Raw genomic sequence first — 21215 nt, 5'->3', positions numbered from 1 at the left:
AATTGTTATAATTTGTTCCTATAGGTATTACTTGTCGAAAAAACGCTTCAGTACCCTGGCTGCTGAAGTGTCACGAACAGGGTATATTTTTGTCTTATTACCCTGGCCTATTATATTGCTGACGGATTTGCTTATATCCAGGACGGCTGCTCCTTTATATTGCTTGTTAAATCCAGCTGCTATGTATTCTGTAAATCTGAGTTCTTTTAGTTCGCTGGAATGTTGAGCTTTGAATCCGAATTGTGCTTCTGGGATTAAACCTAAATTGTCTGTCTCTGAATGGATAACTTGCCCTATTATCTTACTGACTGCTGGAATTAAGCTAATCGGCCTTACATGGCTTCCTTCTATCTGTTTTGAAGGGCCTGTATCTTGTATTGCGTTTGTTATGTTTGTCAAATACACAACTGCTTTCGAAGGAAGCTACCTCAGAGCTCTTTTAGTGATTTCGTATGGACCAGGTGCTTTTTGTGGTGATCTTTTTCCGATGTCTTCGTTTTGGTGATAATTCAGTGTACACATCCTCTCTCAAGGATTCTTCTAATAACCTCAGCTTCCTCTTCGACAGAGTAGACGATTCCATTTTCTCCGTGTAGTGGGGCAATGGATTTTCTATCATTTCTTAAGAATTCTTTGGAGCCTTCGTATTTCTTACATATTTTGGCTCCCTTCCTCCATTTATTTTACGTAATTGTCCCACTTTTAGCTTCTATGTTCTGTTAGTGCTTGTTTGACTTGTGGATTCAGTCGGTTTGCCCTATTTTTATCTTCCTGATTTCTTGTTCTTCTGGCTCTCTTTTTGGATCTGTTCCTATCCATTATCATTTATTTCCTGAGTCTCTAAGTCTAGCGCTTAGCAATAATACTGTTATTTTTACCTCTAACCACTATAAGTAGATCGTGTACCACTGTCAACACTACCAAACTTTGTTAAAAGATCTTCTTTAAAATCAGTTAAAATCACCAATTCTTCAAAGATCATCAACAACTCTTCAATGATCTTCGACTACAATTGAGTTAATAAAACTCCTTGAGGACATACTTTTAGTGCCCTTGTAGTGACCGATTGATCGCCTATGATGAGATTGCCCTTTTAACATATTTAGCATCACCAAAGCAAATATGGTGGATTTGCCTGGTTAGTAGGCAAATCCCTCTTCGTGAAGCGGAACATTTGACAAATATTCACTTCTAATGTATGCATTAAGTTTTTTCGATTAAAACGATCGAAAACATCTACCAGAACACCACAATAAAAGTAAAAGTGGAAGATGAACTAACTGACCCAATTGAAGCCGGCAGTGGGATAAGACAGGGCGATTCCTTGAGTCCTTTATTGTTCAACCTGATCATGGACGAAATAATAAAAAAGTAAGAACTCAAAAAAAGGATTCCAAATGGGAGAAAAACAACTTTAAATAATCTGTTATGCGGACGATGCAATATTAATCTCTCAAAGATAGTAAGATGATTTACAACGTATGCTGCACCAATTTAACATCACCGCCAGAAAATGTAACATGATAATTTCCCCAAAAAAGACAAAATGCATGGTTATAACAGCAGATCCAATCAGATGTAAACTGGAGCTGGAAGGTCAGATAATAGAACAAGTGATAACAAGTGATAATAGAACAAGTGAGTTTAAATACCTAGGCATAACACTATCTAGCTACGGAAGGCTCGAAACAGAAGTGGAAGATCAAGTGAATAGAGCAAACAGCCGCAGGTTGCATAAATGACACAATATGGAGAAATAAAAATATCGGAAAAGAAATGAAAGGCAGAATTTACAAAACAGTCATCAGACCAATAATGGCATACGCGGCAGAAACACGACCCGACACAGAGAGGACAAAAAGATTGCTCGAAACAGAGGAGATGAAAACCCTTCGAAAAATCTATGGTAAGACTATGGGACAGAGCTAGAAGTACAGATATACGACGGAGATGCAAGGTGGATAACATTAATAACTGGGTAAGAAACAGAAGAATAGAATGGAATGACCACATAAGCCGAATGACAACAAATAGAGTAGTCAGGTCTACGAGAGACGGTTCCCCAATAGGGGGACGATCAGTGGGAAGACCACGAAAACGATGGAACGATAACTTACTAGAGGCACCTTGAAAAAACAGACAGAGTCATGTCTATACAAAAAGAAGAAGAGAAGAGGAAGTTTTTTTTCATACTCTTTAGAAAATAGCAGGATAGCTTAAGGAGTCTATATGAATTTGCTTCCCCTGGAGGGCGTTTGCTACTCTTAATGATAAAATAGACCCTAATTTGTCACAACGTTTTGGAATATAACATATATGTTATCTATTTACGGCACTAGTATATCCATACCTTGCTGCAGGGCTTGAAAGATATCCTCCACAGAAGACTTATACGGCTTAAAACTATTGAAAGCCCACTGGATTCTATTGTTCGTGAATATTTTTCCCCGCTATTCTATTTCATATTCTTGATGATCTATATGTAGATCTTGCTTTATCTTCTATAAATATTCCACCACAATATTTTCTCGTTTCCGTAAAATAAATTTTATATTTACATCTGTACTTGTTGTTTCTCTGAGATGTAATGCGAGAGTGCCCAAGAGCCCGTTCACATAACAGGCGTTTAACGCTCGTTTTGATAACGGTCCATTACAACTAGATACATTTTACTTGAGACCGTTCACATGCTAAGGCTCATTTTAAGTCATTAAAACGCGCGTTGGCATGTGAACGGTCTCATGTAAAATGTATGTAGTTGTAATCGCGCGTTATCAAAACGCGCGTTAAGCGCCTCTCATGTGAACGGGCTCTACAGCCACATGGCAAACATTTCAAAATATCGCCGGTTGAGGGCCGCATTTAAAGAATCTGCCAATGTTGCGTTTACAAAATAAAATCAATGTATCAAATTGTGGTATGTATTGGAGTAACACCGGAGTAGCCAGGGAGTAGTCAAGAGCCGGAGTAGCTTAGGCAGTAGGATGTCTGACCTCCATGCAGACAGGCAGGGGTTCGAATCCCAGCGCCGGCGAAGAACAACTGGACATTTAAAAAAATGTCTATATAGGGGAGTGCAATTAGAACGAAAACATGCATTGTTTCGGAAAAATTCTAACAAGCTTATATTTTTCTAAAACTTTTTTTTTGTTAGTTTATATATAATTAAAGAAAAAAGTTCTACACGCAGATTTGGCCGCTAATTGTTTATTAATTGTTTACACAATAACAATTGTTTTGTTTAAATAATTTTAAAAATATCGTTAAATTCATCATTTTACTTTGATCAAATATGTTTCTATTTTGTTTTTGGTTATGCTGAATCCGAATATGGCATTGCAATTTGAAAATTCTTATACAGAAGCTCTTATACAGTGTGTCTGCATTGCTAGGAACCACATGGAAAACTTTTTTATTATCAATTTTACGAAAAAATGTTATTCTTAATAAAACGCTCTGGATATTCAAAAATCTAAAACTCAACCGTCAGATATCAAATTTTATCAATTTTATTCGAGTTATGTCAAAAATATGAATTTCGTTAAAGAGTAAAGTACCTTTGTATTCCAGAATATCAAAAACTGCTATTATGAAAAGTTGTTTGAAATTAGAAACTAGGTCTTAATATAAAAATTACATCATTCTAATCGAAAAAAAAAATTTTCAATTTTTTCTCAAATTACGGATACTCATCATTTTATTACAATAATTATGATACCTAACTATTTTATTATCACTTTTACGAAAAAAAGTTGTTCTTCATAAAATGCTCTCTCTGGTCAAAAATCTAAGATACAACAAGGATACAACCATCAGATATAAAACTTTTTTAATTTTATACAAGGTATGCAAAAAATATGAATTTTTCTTAAGAGTTAAGTGACTTTATTATTCACAATATTTTAATTAGAAGGATGTAATTGGACACTAAAACAAATTTTTTAATTCCAAACAACTTTTCTTAAAACAATTTTTGATATTGTGAAATGTAAAGGTACTTTACTCTTGAGTGAAATTCATATTTTTTGACATACCTCGTATAACATTAATTAAATTTGATATTTGATGATTGCATCTTAGATTATATGCGATGCATATTATAGTAGTATTTTTAGTCCTGTCGCCAGGGGGGGTACAACGGCCTCGTTAATTCAGATGGACTTACTCAAGGTTTTTTTATGTATTTTGACCCGTAGAACACGAATTTTTTGGGTAACAGTTGATCCGGATGTCGATAAGATTGTTATAGACCAAGAACTTGAGGAATCAAATAACAGCGATTTTTGGCAAAACAAAACAATATTTTGTATTTTTTGGGCCATTTTAAGTAAAAAATATTTCTACAAGTTTTTTCGTAGGATGCACAGTTTTCGAGATAAACGCGGTTGAACTTTAAAAAAATCGAAAAACTGCAATTTTTGAACCCGAATAACTTTTGATTAAAAAATAAAATAGCAAGTCTGCTTACCGCATTTGAAAGTTTAAGTCAAATTATATCGGTTTTGATTATTTGCATTGGTAAAAATTTATTTTTTTATTGTTTAACAAAGCTATAAACACGTAGGGTTTCCCGTGCTTTTACATGCGTTTTAACGCATGTAACGTAGAAATAGTCTTGATTGCACTAGTACCTATTCTACCTACTCGTTCGATTTTAAATGAGAAATCATAGAAACATCACTCACGCACTAGTTGTTTGTAGCTTTGTTTAACAATAATACAATAAATTTTTAGCAATGCAAATAATCAAAACCGACATAATTTGACTTGAACTTTCAAAGGCGCTTAGCAGAATTGCTATTTTATTTTTTAATCAAAAGTTATTCGGGTTTAAAAATTGCAGTTTTTCGATTTTTTGAAAGTTCAACCGCGTTTATCTCGAAAACTCTGCATCCTACTAAAAAACTTGTAGAAATATTTTTTGCTTAAAATGACCCAAAAAATACAAAATATTGTTTTGTTTTGCCAAAAATCGCTGTTATTTGATTCCTCAAGTTCTTGGTCTATAACAATCTTATCGACATCCGGATCAACTGTTACCCAAAAAATTCGTTTTCTACGGGTCAAAATACATAAAAAAAACTTGGGTAAGTCCATCTGAATTAACGAGGCCGTTGTACCCCCCCTGGCGACAGGACTATTTATAGAGAATCACTTTTTTTCGTAAAACTGATAATAAAAAAGTTATCAATAGGTTCCAAGTTACGCAGACATATGTACTGTATAAGAGCTAAAAAAAATTTTTTTGCTGAACATTTATTATTGTTGAAGCTTATTATTAAATGTATTTTAGGTAAGTTTTACAGAAAAAAGTTTTGATCACTTTGTATAAACATTTTTTAGCTGGTAATTTTCGGTTTTTGTATTATATTTTTGTTATCTTTCTTAATTTTCAAAAAAAGAAATAGTTAATTTCATTTCTAAAGTAAAATAATTAGTGCATTTTAAAGATTACATCCTAAGCTTTAAAAAAGCACTTATAAAACTGTAATAGATCTGTTCAAACTTGAGTAATACCGTCTTAAAGTGGTGGTAATTCAATAAAACTACGAAGATTTAAAAAATTACATTTTTTGAGATGTAATATCATTTGAATTAAATTTTTGAGATTTTATTTGAATGAAACATCATTTAGTAAGATGCTTGAAAGGTAAGTTGTGCAAAATTGAGAGTTTTATAAGAAAAATTGTATTGGTTACACATTTTTAAATAATTTTTAAACAAAATTCATGTAAGGCTCACTTTCCGCCCATATTCCATACTTATACCCATACATTTTATTTCTTTCTATTATAACCATAAGATAGCTTAATTATTCTTCTTTCATGTTCAATTTGTAAAATTTCATTTGATCCAGTAGTTAAAGAATTACATTAAAATAACTCAACCGTGCACTTCGCCGTACGTTAGTTTACAGTGCGCCAATGTTTGTGAGAAGGGTGAGTTTAGCGTTATAAATAAAAAAATTATAGAAGATACAGTTTTAATTTTAGAAAATTCTTTATATAAGGTTTTTTTTTTGTAAAATTTTCTGAATTTTTCAATGGTCAAGTCAGTTTTTTTCTAGAATTTATATTTTCGGAGTTATTAAAAAAACATCTAATTTCGTAGTTCATTTGTTTAATAAAAAGTGAAGCACCCACTTCTCGAGTAGAACTTTTTGATATGTTGTTTATTAAACATTTCTTAATGAAATTACAAAAAGTTCTATCTTGTTTGATTTTTTCCGAAGTGAAAATCTATATGCACTCCCCTAATAGGCCCCAGGTCGACTCAGCCTGAATAAAATGAGTACCTTGAGTAAAACCAGGGGTAATAATAGGCGGTTGAAGCGTAGCACTGGCCATGTTACCTTCCTTGTATACCGTAGGTCCTAGATGTAGCAGACTACCTTGCTATAATCCGAAAGCCGCGTTAGCGGTATAAAACGGGAGACTATTATTATTATAGGAGTAACATAGCATATCATGTATAATAATCAGTTTTATTTGTTCTAACCTTTTAATTTATTTTGTTTATATTATGTTTTTACTTTGCTTTTGTTATTTGCTTATAACAGGTAGGGTACGACAAACTATTGGGAATTTCGTTCGATGACGACAATCAAGAACGGGCCATAGACGTACCCGATAATTTCGTAGAAAGAAAAAAGACAACTCCTAAGTACCCTTCTCCGATAACTATTAAGGTAATAAGTAGGAGTTGGACAAAAATGTAGCCAGTGCTTGCTATTTAAAATTAACCCACTATTAATATTGACATTGAAATTATATACAGGGTGTCCCGAAAAGAATGGTCATAAATTATACCACAGATTCTGTGGTCAAAAATAAGTTGATTGAACCTCACTTACCTATATAGAATAATGCACACACAAAAAGTTACAGCCCTTTGAAGTTACAAAATGAAAATCGATTTTTTTTCATATGTCGAAAACTCCTAGAGATTTTTTATTGAAAATGGAGATGTGGCATTCTCATGGCAACAGCATCTTAAAAAAAATTAAAGTGAAATTTTTGCACCCCATAAAAATTTTATGGGGGGTTTGTTCACTTAAACCCCCTCCCCCCCCAAACTTTTGTGTACGTTCCAATTAAATTATTATTGTGGCACCATTAGTTAAATACACTGTTTTTAAAACTTTTTTGCCTCTTAGTACTTTTTCGATAAGCCAGTTTTTATCGAGATATTTTGAATATTTGTCGAATCCACCACATATTTGTATATGGTTAAGTACGATTATAGAAACCTGTTAATAATCTGAAAATTTATTTGTAATATACATTTTCATGTATATTTTAAAAAAGAAGCCACATCTCGATAAAAGGTGACTTATCAAAAAAAGACTAAGAGGCAAAAAAGCTTTATAAACACTGTGTTTAACTAATGGTACCACAATAATAGTTTAATTGGAACGTACACAAACATTTGGGGGGTTTAAAGGAACAAAACTCCCATAAAATTTTTATGTCAATATATTAAAAAATTGGCTGCATCTCAATAAAACTGGCTTATCGAAAAAATACTGAGAGGCAAAAAAGTTTTAAAAACGTTGTGTTTAACTGACGGTACTACAATAATGAATTTCTTGGAACGTACACAAAAGTTTGGGGGGGTTTAAGGGAACAAAACCCCCATAAAATTTTTATGGGGTGGACAAATTTCACTATAATTGTGTTTTAAGATATTCCTGTCATAAGAATGATACGTGTCCATTTTCAATAAAAAATCTAAAGTTTTCGATATATTGGAAAAAATCGATTTTTATTTTGTAACTTCAAAGGGCTGTAACTTTTTTATGAACACATTTGTACTGAGGTAAGTTAGGTTCAATCGAACTATTTTTGACCCCAGAATGTGTGGTATAATTTATGACCAATCTTTTCGGGACACCCTGTATAATTATTAGAATATTGATGAAGCATTTGTAAATTTACCTTACCTATCGGTGGCCTAGTCTTGTGTTCTTGTACTAAAATGTCCTGATTGGTATCTGGCCAAGAAGCGTGTGTACCAGTAAATGTTCCTTTTGTGACAATTAATTGTTTTTTTTTTCTTTTGGATATTCCTTTAGGATAACTAGCTAGGACTATTTAGGGTAGTTAGGACTAATTTATCAACTTATAACTGGCTGAATCACTCCTGTAAATGTCAATACAAAAAAAAATATTGATCATTTTTCTAGTTCTTTAGACTTTAGTGTTTAATAAAGAATAATGAGGGAATATTTTAATATTTATGTTATTCTTTTTACGATGATAAATTCTGTCACTTTGGATATTTGTTTGACTAGGGCATTGTATTGGTTTTTTACCTTCATTGCACGACGTATTTTATTCCATGGCGTACTTTATGTACTATTACGTAATTGATTAATTTAAATCCGTAAATAAACAAAGTTTTCGTTATGATATTGCTCACATTTTCAGCGCGTTTGCAATAAAATTGCTATTCTTTAATGAATCCGTCTGTTTTTGTTAATCAATTCTAAGTAGACGGTATCCTTTCCTATTCTATTGATCTTGCGCTTTCAAAATTGTACAGAAATTTCTGAAATGTATAATTAGCTAAAATTCTAGTATGTTTTATACGAAATTTCCAACTCATCCGGTAAACTTAATATTTAGGTATATGTATTTATATATTCTGGCAAAACTTTGTTAGGCGTCCATACATAGTTGAAAGATATTTTTTTTAAATTCAGCAGTCTTATCACATATTCAAGAGTCAGATTGAACAATGTCGGGGCTAGCTATCACCTTGTTTCAGACCTTCTTTTTGGGTAAATGAATGTAGATAATTTAACATCCTACTAGCTAATATTGTATTTTTTAATTAGAAAGTGATATAACTAACAAAAAATTACTTTTGGTGTAGTTTTTGGTGTATTTTACTAAAACAAGTAATGGTAGTTTATAAGTGAAAATGTTTAAATACAGTTTGCTTATTTTAATTATTATTATTAGTAATATATAGGGAAGTGAGTGCCCTAAATATCTCACTGAATAGAGTTCTTATATTCCTAAACCGTGATCATGTCTGGTCTATTCGATAGCTAATATACAGGGTAGCGAGAAAGTATGGAAACACGGTCATTTCTCCGAAACCGCTGGAACGATTTTTATAGATTTTGGTGTGTAAGGTTTTCTAATACGGCCGATATTATAGTGGTAATTACATTGTTGTCAAATATTCCGATTTTCTGGAAATCTAATGAACTTTCTTATTTCAAATGAAACATCCTGTATATTTTTTGCGTTTTGACGTCCTTAAGAAATACTGATTTTTATGTTATATTTCCTATACCTAAATGCCATCGTTTCGGAGTTATTGCTACATTTATTAAAAAAAAATTTAAACAAAGGGCCTAGCCGGGTAAGATGGTGAAAAGTGCCCCCAACCCAATTTAAATTCCATATAGGCCACTTTTTAGCACATATAGAGGAACTCACTTTCTGAAATTTTTAGCCCCCTAGGTGGTCACGTGACCCTCCTAGAGCCTAATTAGGCTTTTTATGTTTTTATTTTTTATCTCACCCGCATCAAGAGCTAGCCAAAAACTTTATTTAAAAAAGTTGTAAGCTTCAACATAATCTATATGAAAAAATTTTTTTAAATTTTTTTGGCGGGAAATTCGAATTTTTAGAACAATTTTAAACTTTTAAATAACTCTGAAAAAAAAAACTAAGACACTCGTTTTTACGAAAATCAATTATAATGTGTATTTTTGCACAATCTTTCACCCTGAATTTTTTCAGATTTTTAAAATTGGTGAAACGTACCTTTAAAAAAAAAACCGCATTTTTTCGGTTTTTTTTTTCGTTTTTTGATACAATTTTATACATATTTTTCAAAAAATTTAACACCGTCACTAGAATAGGTAAAAAACTGAAAAATAATTGGGGTTTGCTTAATAAAAATTTTTTTTAACGCCATCCATTTTCAAGATACAGGGCGTTGAAGAAAACAAAATTTTACATATTTTTTACGATTTTGCCGAAACTACTGGCAACATTGTAATAAAACTTGGCGGGTTTTAAGAGGTAGTTATTGTGCATGTTTTGACATACAATTAAGGATTTGATATTCATCATTGGCGCGCATAGGGGTAATGGTCTGAACTTTTCAAAGAAAAAAAGATAGTACGCCACTGACATATTTCAAATTAACAATCATATTTGAATTCCTCGTTCAATTTGCAATAAAAAATCTATCTTCTCATTTTTTCATACGACGCGCCGTTTTGCTGCAAAAAAATAAAATATCTTAACGCTTCCAAAGTATTCGAATTAATTTTGATAATGGATGTACGAGTTTTATTTATTATATGTAGAAACTACTAGAGGTTCGAATACTTTGTAAGGGTTAAGATCTTTTATTTTTTGAATAAAAATGGCGCGTCGTATGAAAAAATAAGAAGATACATTTTTTGTCACAAATTGAACGAGGAATTCAAAAACGATTGTTAATTTGAAATATGTCAGTGGCGTACTATTTTTATTCTTTAAAAAGTTCAGACCATTACCCCTATACGCGCCAATGATGAATATGATGAATATCAAATCCTTAGTTGTATGTCAAAACATGCACAATAACCACCTCTTAAATCCCGCCAAGTTTTATTACAATGTTGCCAGTAGTTTCAGCAAAATCGTAAAAAATGTGTAAAATTTTGTTTTCTTCAACGCCCTGTATCTTGAAAATGGATGGCGTTACAAAAAATTTTTATTAAGTAAACCCCAATTATTTTTCAGTCTTTTACCTATTCTAGTGACAGTGTTACCTTTTTTGAAAAATATGTATAAAATTGTATCAAAAAACGAAAAAAAAAACCAAAAAAATGCGGTTTTTTATTTGTAAAGGTACGTTTCACCAATTTTAAAAATCTGAAAAAATTCAGGGTGAAAGATTGTGCAAAATTACACATTATAATTGATTTTAGTAAAAACGAGTGTCTTAGTTCTGTTTTCAGAGTTATTTAAAAGTTTAAAATTGTTCTAAAAATTCGAATTTCCCGCCAAAAAATAAAAAAAAAAATTTCATATAGATCTTTTTGAAACTTACAACTTTTTTAAATAAAGTTTTTGGCTAAGCTCTTGATGCGGCTGAGATAAAAAATAAAAACATAAAAAGCCTAATTAGGCTCTAGGGGGGTCACGTGACCACCTAGGGGGCTAAAAATTTCAGAAAGTGAGTTCCTCTATATGTGCTAAAAAGTGGCCTATATGGAATTAAATCGAGCTGGGAGCACTTTTCACCATCTTACCCGGCTAGGCCCTTTAAAAAATCAAATTTTTTCTCCCAGATAGACATCATTTTAGGTTCTATGGATCATTGGGAACAAAAAAGATCTTTCGTAATTTTTCTTTAAAGCCAATCGTTTCCGAGTTAGAAACAATGTAAAACTGAAAAAAATCGAAAAATTACGATTTTCAAGATTCAAAAACACACGTAAAAAAATAATTTTTGAAATTATGAAGTACCTTAATTCAAGCTCAAACCTTTTTTTATCAGCTCCCTATAAGAATTTTTGGCACGTTTTATTCTAAAACATTGTTTTTTTTTTTTAATTGTTATTGAAGCGCATATTGAAGCATTGAAGCGCATTAACAACTAGAAAAGAGTGTTTTTAAATGCAATAAGCCCAAATTACTTATCGGTAGCTGATAAAATAAGGTTTGAACTTGAATTTAGGCCCTTCTAGTCCATTTCTATTCCATTCTATCTAGTCTAGTCCTAGGGCCCATTTAGTTTTACTTGTGTTTTTGAACCTAGAAAATCGTCCTTTTTGGATTTTTTTCAGTTTTAAATTGTTTATAACTATGAAACGATTAACTTTAGGCAAAAATTACAAAATACCTTTTTTGTTTTTAATGATTCAAAGAATCTAAAATAATGTCTATCCGGGCTGAAAAATTTGATTTTTATAATTTGTTTAAAAATTGTTTTTAATAAATGTAGTAATAACTCAGAAATTATGGCATTTAGGTATAGGGAATATAACATAAAAAATCATCAGTATTTTTTAAGGACGTTAAAACGCAAAAAATATACAGGGTATTCCATTTAAAATAAGAAAGTTCATTAGATTTCCAGAAAAACGGAAGATTTGACAACAATGTAATTACCACTATAATATCGACCGTATTAGAAAACACTTACTTACAAGAATATATAAAAGCGTTTCAGCGGTTTTCGAGAAATTATCGTGTTTCCATACTTTCTCGCTACCCTGTATAACTCGGGATCCAACTCCGACGTTAGCCAGGAACCCAGGTATTTAAACTCGTTCACAATTTCTACGTGATGCCCGTATATTTTTATGTCTTGTAATGGATTTTTCTTGAAAATGGCTACCACGGAGGGTAACGTGACAAAAATCCATGATCTCGTATTATTGACCGACCGCTAACTGAAGTTGCGCGAGATAGTAGGCATCTCAAAAAACTACAATCCGACAAAGAGAACTGGCGGGTGACCTTGCGTGAGATACACGACGAGAAATACACAATACGAGAAGGTCAGCCGCCAGCTCTCACTTGTCGGATTGTATGTAGGTCATATTCTGCATGAAATTTTGGGCATGAGAAAGCTGTCATGAGATCAAGGAAAAGTCGAAAGAGTGGACGGCACCCCACGAACGTGCTCCGAAGTATGCGAAGACTGTTCTATCACCCGGAAAGGTGGTGGCCACCATTTTCTGGGATTCTTCTTCTTCTTCTCGTTGTCCTTATGCCCTGTAGGAGCGTCGGACCATCTGGGATTCACAAGGTGTAATCTACATCGACTAATTAAACAAGGGCAAAACGGTCACAGGGCTCTACTATGCCAAATTATTGGGACGATTCGACGCTGAATTGGAGAAATAACGATACCATTTGGCGAAGAAAAAGTGCTCTTTCACAATGAAAACGCACCGGCTTAGACCTCCGCCGTCGACATGGCGAAATTGGTCGAATTGGGCTAGGAACTCTTGTACCATCCACCTTGTTCTCCTGATTTGGACCCCCCAGTGACTTCTTTTTGTTTCCAAACTTTAATAGGCACTGGCTGGGCAGAAATTTAAATCAAATGAGAAGCCTACTTTATATACTTCGAGAAAGCGTGTTTTTCAGACGGGTTAAAGACGTTGTAGCAACGCTGGGCAGTACTTATCGGACCGCCCTAGTATATTGTAATGTAATTAATTAATTATAATTACATTAAAAAAAACAACAATCAAATCACTTGCTACCATACTGTCATCATGTGAACAAGTCGAATCAGAGCTCAGATGGTACCTAGGGCGTAGTACATGGAATATTTTAAATATCCATGCTTAAGTTCGCATTTTTAATCGATATTTTGGTGGTTAGCATGTTAGATAGACGTAAGCACTGATGCTGATTGGTCAACCAATCGAAAATTAGTTCTGTGATGTAGCCCTTTTTAGGGATTTTAAATATACACTAGGGTGGTTCAAGATCTTATGTGAAAAACTCAAGTTGAATGTAAAAGCCAAGGGACCCCCTTGTGGATAAAAGAGGTAAGGAGCCAAAATATGAAAGTCATAAGTCACTTGGAAGGATGTGCTCAAGACCCCCTTGTGGATAAAAGAGGTAAGGAGCCAAAATATGAAAGTCATAAGTCACTTGGAAGGATGTGCTCAATACTGTTTAAATAATGAAATCGGGAATATTTTTATCGATTTTTGAAAAAATTACAAGACATGTTAGGATACAAAAACTTAATTTGTTTATTTTACATTGGAACCCATGTTTAAAATAAGTACATTTTATAGTGAAGACCATAATAAAACTGAACTCTTTAATTTTGACTTTGGAAATGGATGGTTTCTGTAGGCTTTCTAGAACGGCCTTGTTTGTTGGCTCAGTCAGGACTTGTTTTCAATTAGCCTCTACAATCTACAGTAACAGCTGTTTTTCGTCTTCATCATTTGTTATGAGTTTGTTAAAATCTTGAAATAGTTTTACACCTCTTTCTGCAATGTCATTGACCACTTTGATTGAAACTCTGGGTCCTGTTCCCATTCACTTGGATGATTGTTTAAAAAGCTTTGCATAATGTTTGGCTTAGTAAACAACAACATTGTTCTACTATTAGCAAAATCTGCCAATTCACATTCATCACTTTTTGGCATTTCCTCTATTCATCCTTGGCGGTGCCGGGACAGACATCTTATTCACTATGCTCACTTTGTTTTCAAGGCTCACTTTGTTTTCAAGGCTCACTTTATTAGAAAAAAGTGATAACCCGTCCATTTCGTCAGATAGGTACCACAAATGTGGCTGCAAGGCTTTTTTGATAGTTTTAGCTATATCTTCATAAATGACGCTGTATGTCCCAGCCTCTTTCCAAAAAATTAGGTCGTTGAAAGCTGCATTGGCGCTGATTGGAGCCTCAACCCGTTTTTCACATACAAAAGTGCACCGAAACGTATAAATCTGTCTTCTTTCTTTCTCCTTGGTTGTGAGATGGTAAACTCCTTGACCTAGGAAAAGGTTATATGCATAAATAAGCTTAGCCATCCACCGAGCGTGGTGTATAGACCCAGGTGCTCTCCAGTGAATTTTTTCTATTGATTGTCCCAACACCAACAGCGTCAGTTCAATAAGTTCGAGGTAGTCATCTCGAGGCTGGTCTTTCTTACTAAGATGATGTAGCAAGGACTCGATGGCACTGTTTTTTAACTCAGCTTCTCCATGGAGAAAAATTAATGGTGTGTAATCTGATCGATCAACTGCATTCCATCAACCTTCTAAATATGGGAATTTCAGGAGAGCTTGATGGTCCCAAACAGAATGCAAATACTTTGCTCAAAATGATTTCCATTATGTGATGGCGACAAAGAAGCCATAGAAGTTCTTCATTCAGATTATTTTCAAGGAAAGTGCATGCACTACTCTTAAGACCAGTATTGTCGGCTGTTGTGTCAAAGCCCATACCAATGACTTTATCATCGAGATCCCATGTTTTAAGTACTGCGTCTCCAGTGTTTAAACCTATTCCACTAGCCAATTTTGGCACCCCCAATAGTTTCTCATTTCCACCAGCATAGGAAACTAGCATTGGTAGTCTATCTACCTTTTGTGAACCTAAAATGTCGGGCAGGACATCTGTCCCAATGAACAACAATTGGTTCTTTGATGTCTAAGTTTGATTTAATCCCTGTCGAAAAATTCTGTCTTGCTGCTTCCCGTTGCCTTTTTACAGACCTTCTTGAAAGCGGTAATTGCGGAGGATCATGTCCAAGTGCGGCAGCAATAGAAATGATAAGCCTTACAACTCTACGATCGGAAACTTTATTCCTGTCTAAAGCCGCTGCCACATTCATGTCAAAAAGGCTCTTCTTAGCCTTTGGTTCAGAAACGTCTTCGCTTTTGCCGTCTAAAACTTTTTTTCTAAACTTAAGTGTTTTACGGAAATTTATGAAAACTAAATGTTGTTGAGCACTGCCTTCCATATGTTCTAGAGCAGGGGTCAGCAACATGCGGCCCGCGGGCCGCATGCGGCCCTTTGAAATATTTGCGCGGCCCGTCAATGCACTAATGTAATTTTAGAAAAAATTAACAAACTTATGAAAAATAATAAATTAAAGACAGAAAGACAACAGACGCTTAAGGACAACAGTTGCATGGACCGAAATTCACTAAAATATAAGGAACTTAATAAGGCAATAAAAAAAAAAGAATAAGACAAGACATCAGGGACTAAAATACCGAACAAATCGAAAATATTAAAGGGAAAATCAAGAGTATGAAAGTGTTAAAAACTCTAAATAGGAAAGACCGACAACAAATACACCTGATAACAGATATAAATGGAATCACTATAAATGACAAAAATAATTGATTCGTTTATTTCAGAAAGGGGTCAAGTGACAAATCTTGACAAAATGAGTGCAAAAAATTAATTTTTTTTCTTAAACAAATTAACAAGATACATTTTTAAAAAATACAACTCTTTTTGACAAATACTCCAGGTTGTTAGGTAGAATTTTTATTTTATATAAAGGGATTGTTTGTTGATTGTAAACAGTGTGTAAACTTGATTTTCTCAAAAGTAGATACTTGTGACTAGACCCCTTTCTGAAATAAACGATTCAATTTAATAAATATTATTGAAAATTACTATTTATACAGAATTATACTCGTTCAACATAGAAAAACCAGAAACCCGCGGTATGGAAATATTAAATGTAAAATCTGAACTACCAAAATTACTAACGAGGACGTTATAAATGCCTTAAAATAGATGAAAGATGAATATAGATTAAGATCAACACAGAGGTCCATCGAACAAGCTATGTTAGGACTAAGCTGAAAGGACATAAACGAAAATAAGGACGTGTGACAGTGTGACGCAGGACGAAGGTGGAAGATGCAATTGGAAAAATTGCGCAAATAAAATGGAACTGGCCATGACAAAGCAATGAAATGTGGATGCGAAACATTATACATTGGAGACCACACGAGCCCGGTCATACTAAAGCAAAACCACAAAAACGATGGCTAGACGACGTCAAAGCAAAAATAGGGGTAGATACTTGCACTAAATAGCACAAAACAGAGAGAGGTGACGAACTCATGGGGAGACCTTTGTCCAGGGATAGATGCAAACAGACTGAAGAAGAAGACTATTTAAGCTACATTTCAATATGCGACCCGCATAAAAAATTTTATTTTGAACATGGCCCGCCATCCGAAAAAGGTTGCCGACCACTGTTCTAGAGTGTTAAGATTTGGTCTCTAAAAAAAAATTGAGTTTTTTGGACCACCCTAATATACACCTGTTATAAAGGATTTTATTGTTTTTTGTATTATATGGTATACATAAAACTACAGGAAAACTTTTTCCTTGTGGATTTTTATAATTACATTTACTACAATACAGCCCTTGCTTACATCTTGCATAAATATTTGTTAAAACAGTGTTACGCATACTTTTTCAAGGTACATTAAATAATACAGAATCGCTCCTAACCAAATTGATTAATTGAGAACATTAAAGGCGGAAAACAATGGCTTATTATCCGGTACGCAATAGTCATCTCTATTTAGTGGGTTAAATTCCAATTCCGTTGTTTCTAGAAAAACAAAATAAAAGGTCTCGTAAGTAAAGGTGCGTCTCGCAGAACGGATGTACCTGTGACCGGAAATTCATTTGTTGTAGAGTGAAAAAGTGCTTACTGCCCCGATTCGTTGTCGTTCGCCGTGTTTACACAGCACAGGAAACGGTCCAATTGTCGTGTCCCTAGAGATTGACTTAATAACATACGATTCGGACGAAAAGCAACGGTTTTGATTTTGCATAAATCAGAAAATCAGTGCTGCAGGTAGATCGTTTATTTTTTTTATTATTAACTCGCAGTATATTTACAATATGACACATAATAATACACATAGTTTTAAAAGTTATGCATCATCTAAAATTATGCTCATTTTCATACGGCCGCATATGAAATGCCTCCCGAAATAGGATTTCTTACCTGTCGCTAAAATGGTCACATACGAATTGCCTCCCAAGCTTTAAATAAATTACATGCTTCTAATCTTTATGTGAAGGTGCGACGTTGCCGCATCTTCGTTCCTTTGTAAATTTTTGGCAAAATTGGTATTTTGTTATTTAATTTATTTTATTTTCAACCTTTATGTATTAAACATTATTGAGACTAGGCGGTATTTATAAATTTTAACTAACTTATACATATATAATTAGTTTTATAACCATTATAATATATATTTTATAATAACCATTATTTTTTATTATTAATAATTTAACAAAAAATACAAAAACATTTTAAGTATTTTATAGATTTATTAAAAATAACATCACAAAAAAACTTATTTGGAAAATATTACAAAATGTGTATAGAAATATAAAATTACAAAATATTTTTCCTAAATTTATATGATACTACTTTGACAAATTCTAATCTATTTATTTTACATTCTCTTAATTCTAAAATTTTTTCATTTAGAAAATTTATTTTTGCTGTACTTTCCGCAACAATTTTTTTTGGTGTCGAAAGAGAATTCATTTTAATGTAGGTATTTATTTGAAATTGTAAAATTACATCAATAAAATTATTAATGTTAGGATGAGGGCAGTAGAAAGAAGAATTATACTTGGAATGAAAACTTTCGCATGGGTTTGTGGTTCTTTGTAAGGATGAAGAGTGCTCAGCCCAAAGATGTGGAGGAAATGTCGAATTTTCAGAAATGTAATTATCAACAAGATAATCACAAAACTGGGTGACTCTTTCATCGACTGGTTTAATTTCTGCCAAATCTATGGCAAAAAAATCGCTAACATCTTTAGGATGTAAGAATGAAAGACCAAAAATATAAATAAGAAAATGCGTAATTTCGGTTGAGTCAATACCTGGCATTCTGGAGCTAATCCCAGTGCTTGAGCCTTTCTATACCATGCCTGACCCAAATGAAAACGACTTCCATGAAGATCTGCTTCGGGAAATGCCATACGCCATACCATTATGAATGGAAATTTCAAAGTCTGAAGTTATTACTTTAGGGGAAACAGGATAATTAATTTTAAAACATTCTTCTATGATATATTTAAAAGCTAGATAATGTGAAGATGACATTTTATCTTGAAGTAAACAAAAGACAAGAGGAATAATATTATAATGTCCGTTTTTCAAGCCATGTATACTAAACAATTGAGTGAAAAAACGGGGACAGTATTCAAAAGTTCCGTCAACATACCAATTGGAAACAGTCGAAAGAAAACGAAGATTTGAAAAACATGTTAATATAACAATATGATTATCTTTGTCATTTTTAATTATAAAATTTTCATTTCTATTTGTAATAACAGAAGATGAATCGAGAGCTTTATGAAAGTCAGATATATTTTTGGGAAGTTTAATTAAAGAGTTTGTGGTTCTAGCATAATATAAATTTTGTCTCACTCTATTGATATCATTGATAGTAAATGTCTCTATATTTGTCTTCTTAAGTTCTTTACAGATGAGTTTCATTGGTTTTTCGCTGAGATCTTCCACGGCTGCTCTTTTTATTGAATTGCTTACGGCTTTTCTATTGTAAACTTCGGCAGACAACTTCTCGTGGTTATGATCTAATATTGATTCCACTATCGTATTTTCACATCCCTGTGTTTTCACAAATGCTTTGCAGGCTTTTTTAGTACATGTCCACCGTTTTACTGTATCTTTGGCCAACATTTTTTGAAAACCGAATGTAAAACCATCAATTGATAGTAAAGGTTTACCCTTTTGACTGACACTTATTGTTGATTCTATTATTTCGGATGTTATGATTAAACACAATTTGATCTTGAAATCGACGAACTGACAAGCTTGAAATAGACAAACTGACTGATGCAGAAACTAATAAACTTTCAAGTATTTATACAACATTTAGCCCATTAGCACAATTTACAAAAGAGAATATAAACAAACAAAAAGATTAAGGAAAAAGTACCTATTCATGGAATCGTTAAGAAGAGATTAGAATCGGAATTGGAATTACCCAGAGAATATAAACAAACAAAAAGATTAAGGTAAAAGCACCTATTTATGGAATTTAAAATGGAATTATAAGTATGGAAGAGATTAGAATCGGAATTGGAGTTACCCAGAAAAGCTGGATATTAGATTGCCGGGAAACAACTTTCTTTTCTAAAAAGAAATATGTATTTCGTACTGTGAAATATTTATGTGAAACAGATTTTATGTACACTGCATTAAGAATTAGAAAAATCAAAATAGATAGATACTACCTATTTAAATTATGATTTGGCAACGTTGTGTCATTATACAGAGATTAAGTAGACAAAATATCAGCCTAAATGATTAACGAAACGGAGGCATTTCGATTGTACCTGGGAGGCATTTCATGTATGAAAATATTTACCTGAAAAAGAGGGAGGCATTTCGATAACGCCGTTTCATACTTAGTTGCTTTTTTCATGAACAGATTAACGGAATCCGCTAATTATTTTAGATTTTTCTTTGGTATTTACACAGTTGTGCAAAGGTTTACTCAAACTTCTTTTTTGAACTTATACCGCGTGTGGAAGAAAAGAAATGTTATTATTTACATTTTTAAAGTTTTTTTAGTCTTATGAAAAATTTCAAAACATGGAAGTTTTGATTCTATAGGCCTCACTTGTACCTTGTCCGCCTTATAGGGTGTCTCAAACTTAAGTTTCTTTTTTGCTACTCGGTATCTATAATTTCAAAAAAGTATTTTGAGTAAACCTTTGCCCACCTATGTAAATACCGAAGATAAATCTAAAATAATAAAAAAAATAGCGGAGTCCGTTAATCTGTTCACGAAAATATCAACTATAAAAATGAGCATAATTTTTGGTGATAACTTTTGAAACTATGTGTTTAATAGTCAATAGTACAAGTAAATGATCTGGAATTGTAGCCCAATAAATGACCGTTTTGGAGTGTAATTTCCAGGGGCAACTCCGAATTGCATGAAAATTTGGATTTAGGTTCTACTTACCCTCCACTTCAAAGTTGAATTTGTGCCGTTGGTTGCTTTTACTTGGGGGGTGACATTTACCCCTTCTGGGGGGTGAAAAACGCGTGTTTAAAATAAGGCCGGAAATGGATAAATTGACTTATTTTAAGCACCTTTTGTTCTATAAAGTTTTTTACGTAAGTCAATACTTTTCGAGTTATTCGCGATTTAAAATGTTGATTTTTCGACAAAAAAACTGCTTTTCAGACCGTTTTTTCCCAAATAACTCAAAAAGTAAATATTTTATCGAAAAAAATATTTTTAGCAAAAGTGTAGCCTATAAAAAAAACGAAAAAAATGGTGTACCAGTAAAGTCTACAAATTGAGTAGAATCAAAGTTGTAGCTCATGAAAAATACGTTCTTATTCGTCTAATTCCAAATCGAATAATTCAACGCGAAATCACCGAAGAAAGAAGCGTTTTTCGGGAAAACCTTATTAAGATTTTTAAAATAGCGAAAAAAAGCTTATTATTTGTTTTTTACAAAAGTTTACAGCATCAAAAATAAACGAGTTACACTGAAAAAAAAGTTAGCCCCTTTTTTTGATAAAAAAAAGCGTGAAAACCTCCCTCTATTTAGCACCCTAAATGAAAATATTCGTTTGGCTTTACCATCTATTTTAACTGTCTGTGTATTGTTTATAAGATCTGTAAGTTTGATTGGTTTGAAGTGCTTATTTTTGAAAACATTTGGTT

At 32.9% G+C, this 21215-nt stretch overlaps 1 protein-coding gene across 3 annotated transcripts in view; it reads left to right on the top strand.

Annotated features, from left to right (window-relative positions):
* LOC126885685 (protein PALS1) overlaps nucleotides 1-21215 on the top strand; it is a 667108-nt gene that overhangs the window by 505322 nt on the left and 140571 nt on the right. For 2 of the 3 annotated variants that reach the window (XM_050652389.1, XM_050652392.1), the window contains one exon: nucleotides 6560-6688. The exons of the other annotated variant lie outside the window; for it this stretch is intronic. In XM_050652389.1, the coding sequence (XP_050508346.1) occupies nucleotides 6560-6688 (129 nt within the window). The remainder of the gene's footprint in view (nucleotides 1-6559; nucleotides 6689-21215) is intronic. 3 annotated transcript variants of the gene reach the window in all.

The sequence above is a fragment of the Diabrotica virgifera genome, chromosome 5 (assembly GCF_917563875.1).
Source record: "Diabrotica virgifera virgifera chromosome 5, PGI_DIABVI_V3a".
In the NCBI taxonomy this organism is placed as follows: domain Eukaryota; kingdom Metazoa; phylum Arthropoda; class Insecta; order Coleoptera; family Chrysomelidae; genus Diabrotica; species Diabrotica virgifera.
Note: the sequence above shows the minus strand (reverse complement) of the source record. Positions and strands in the feature narration are given on the sequence as shown.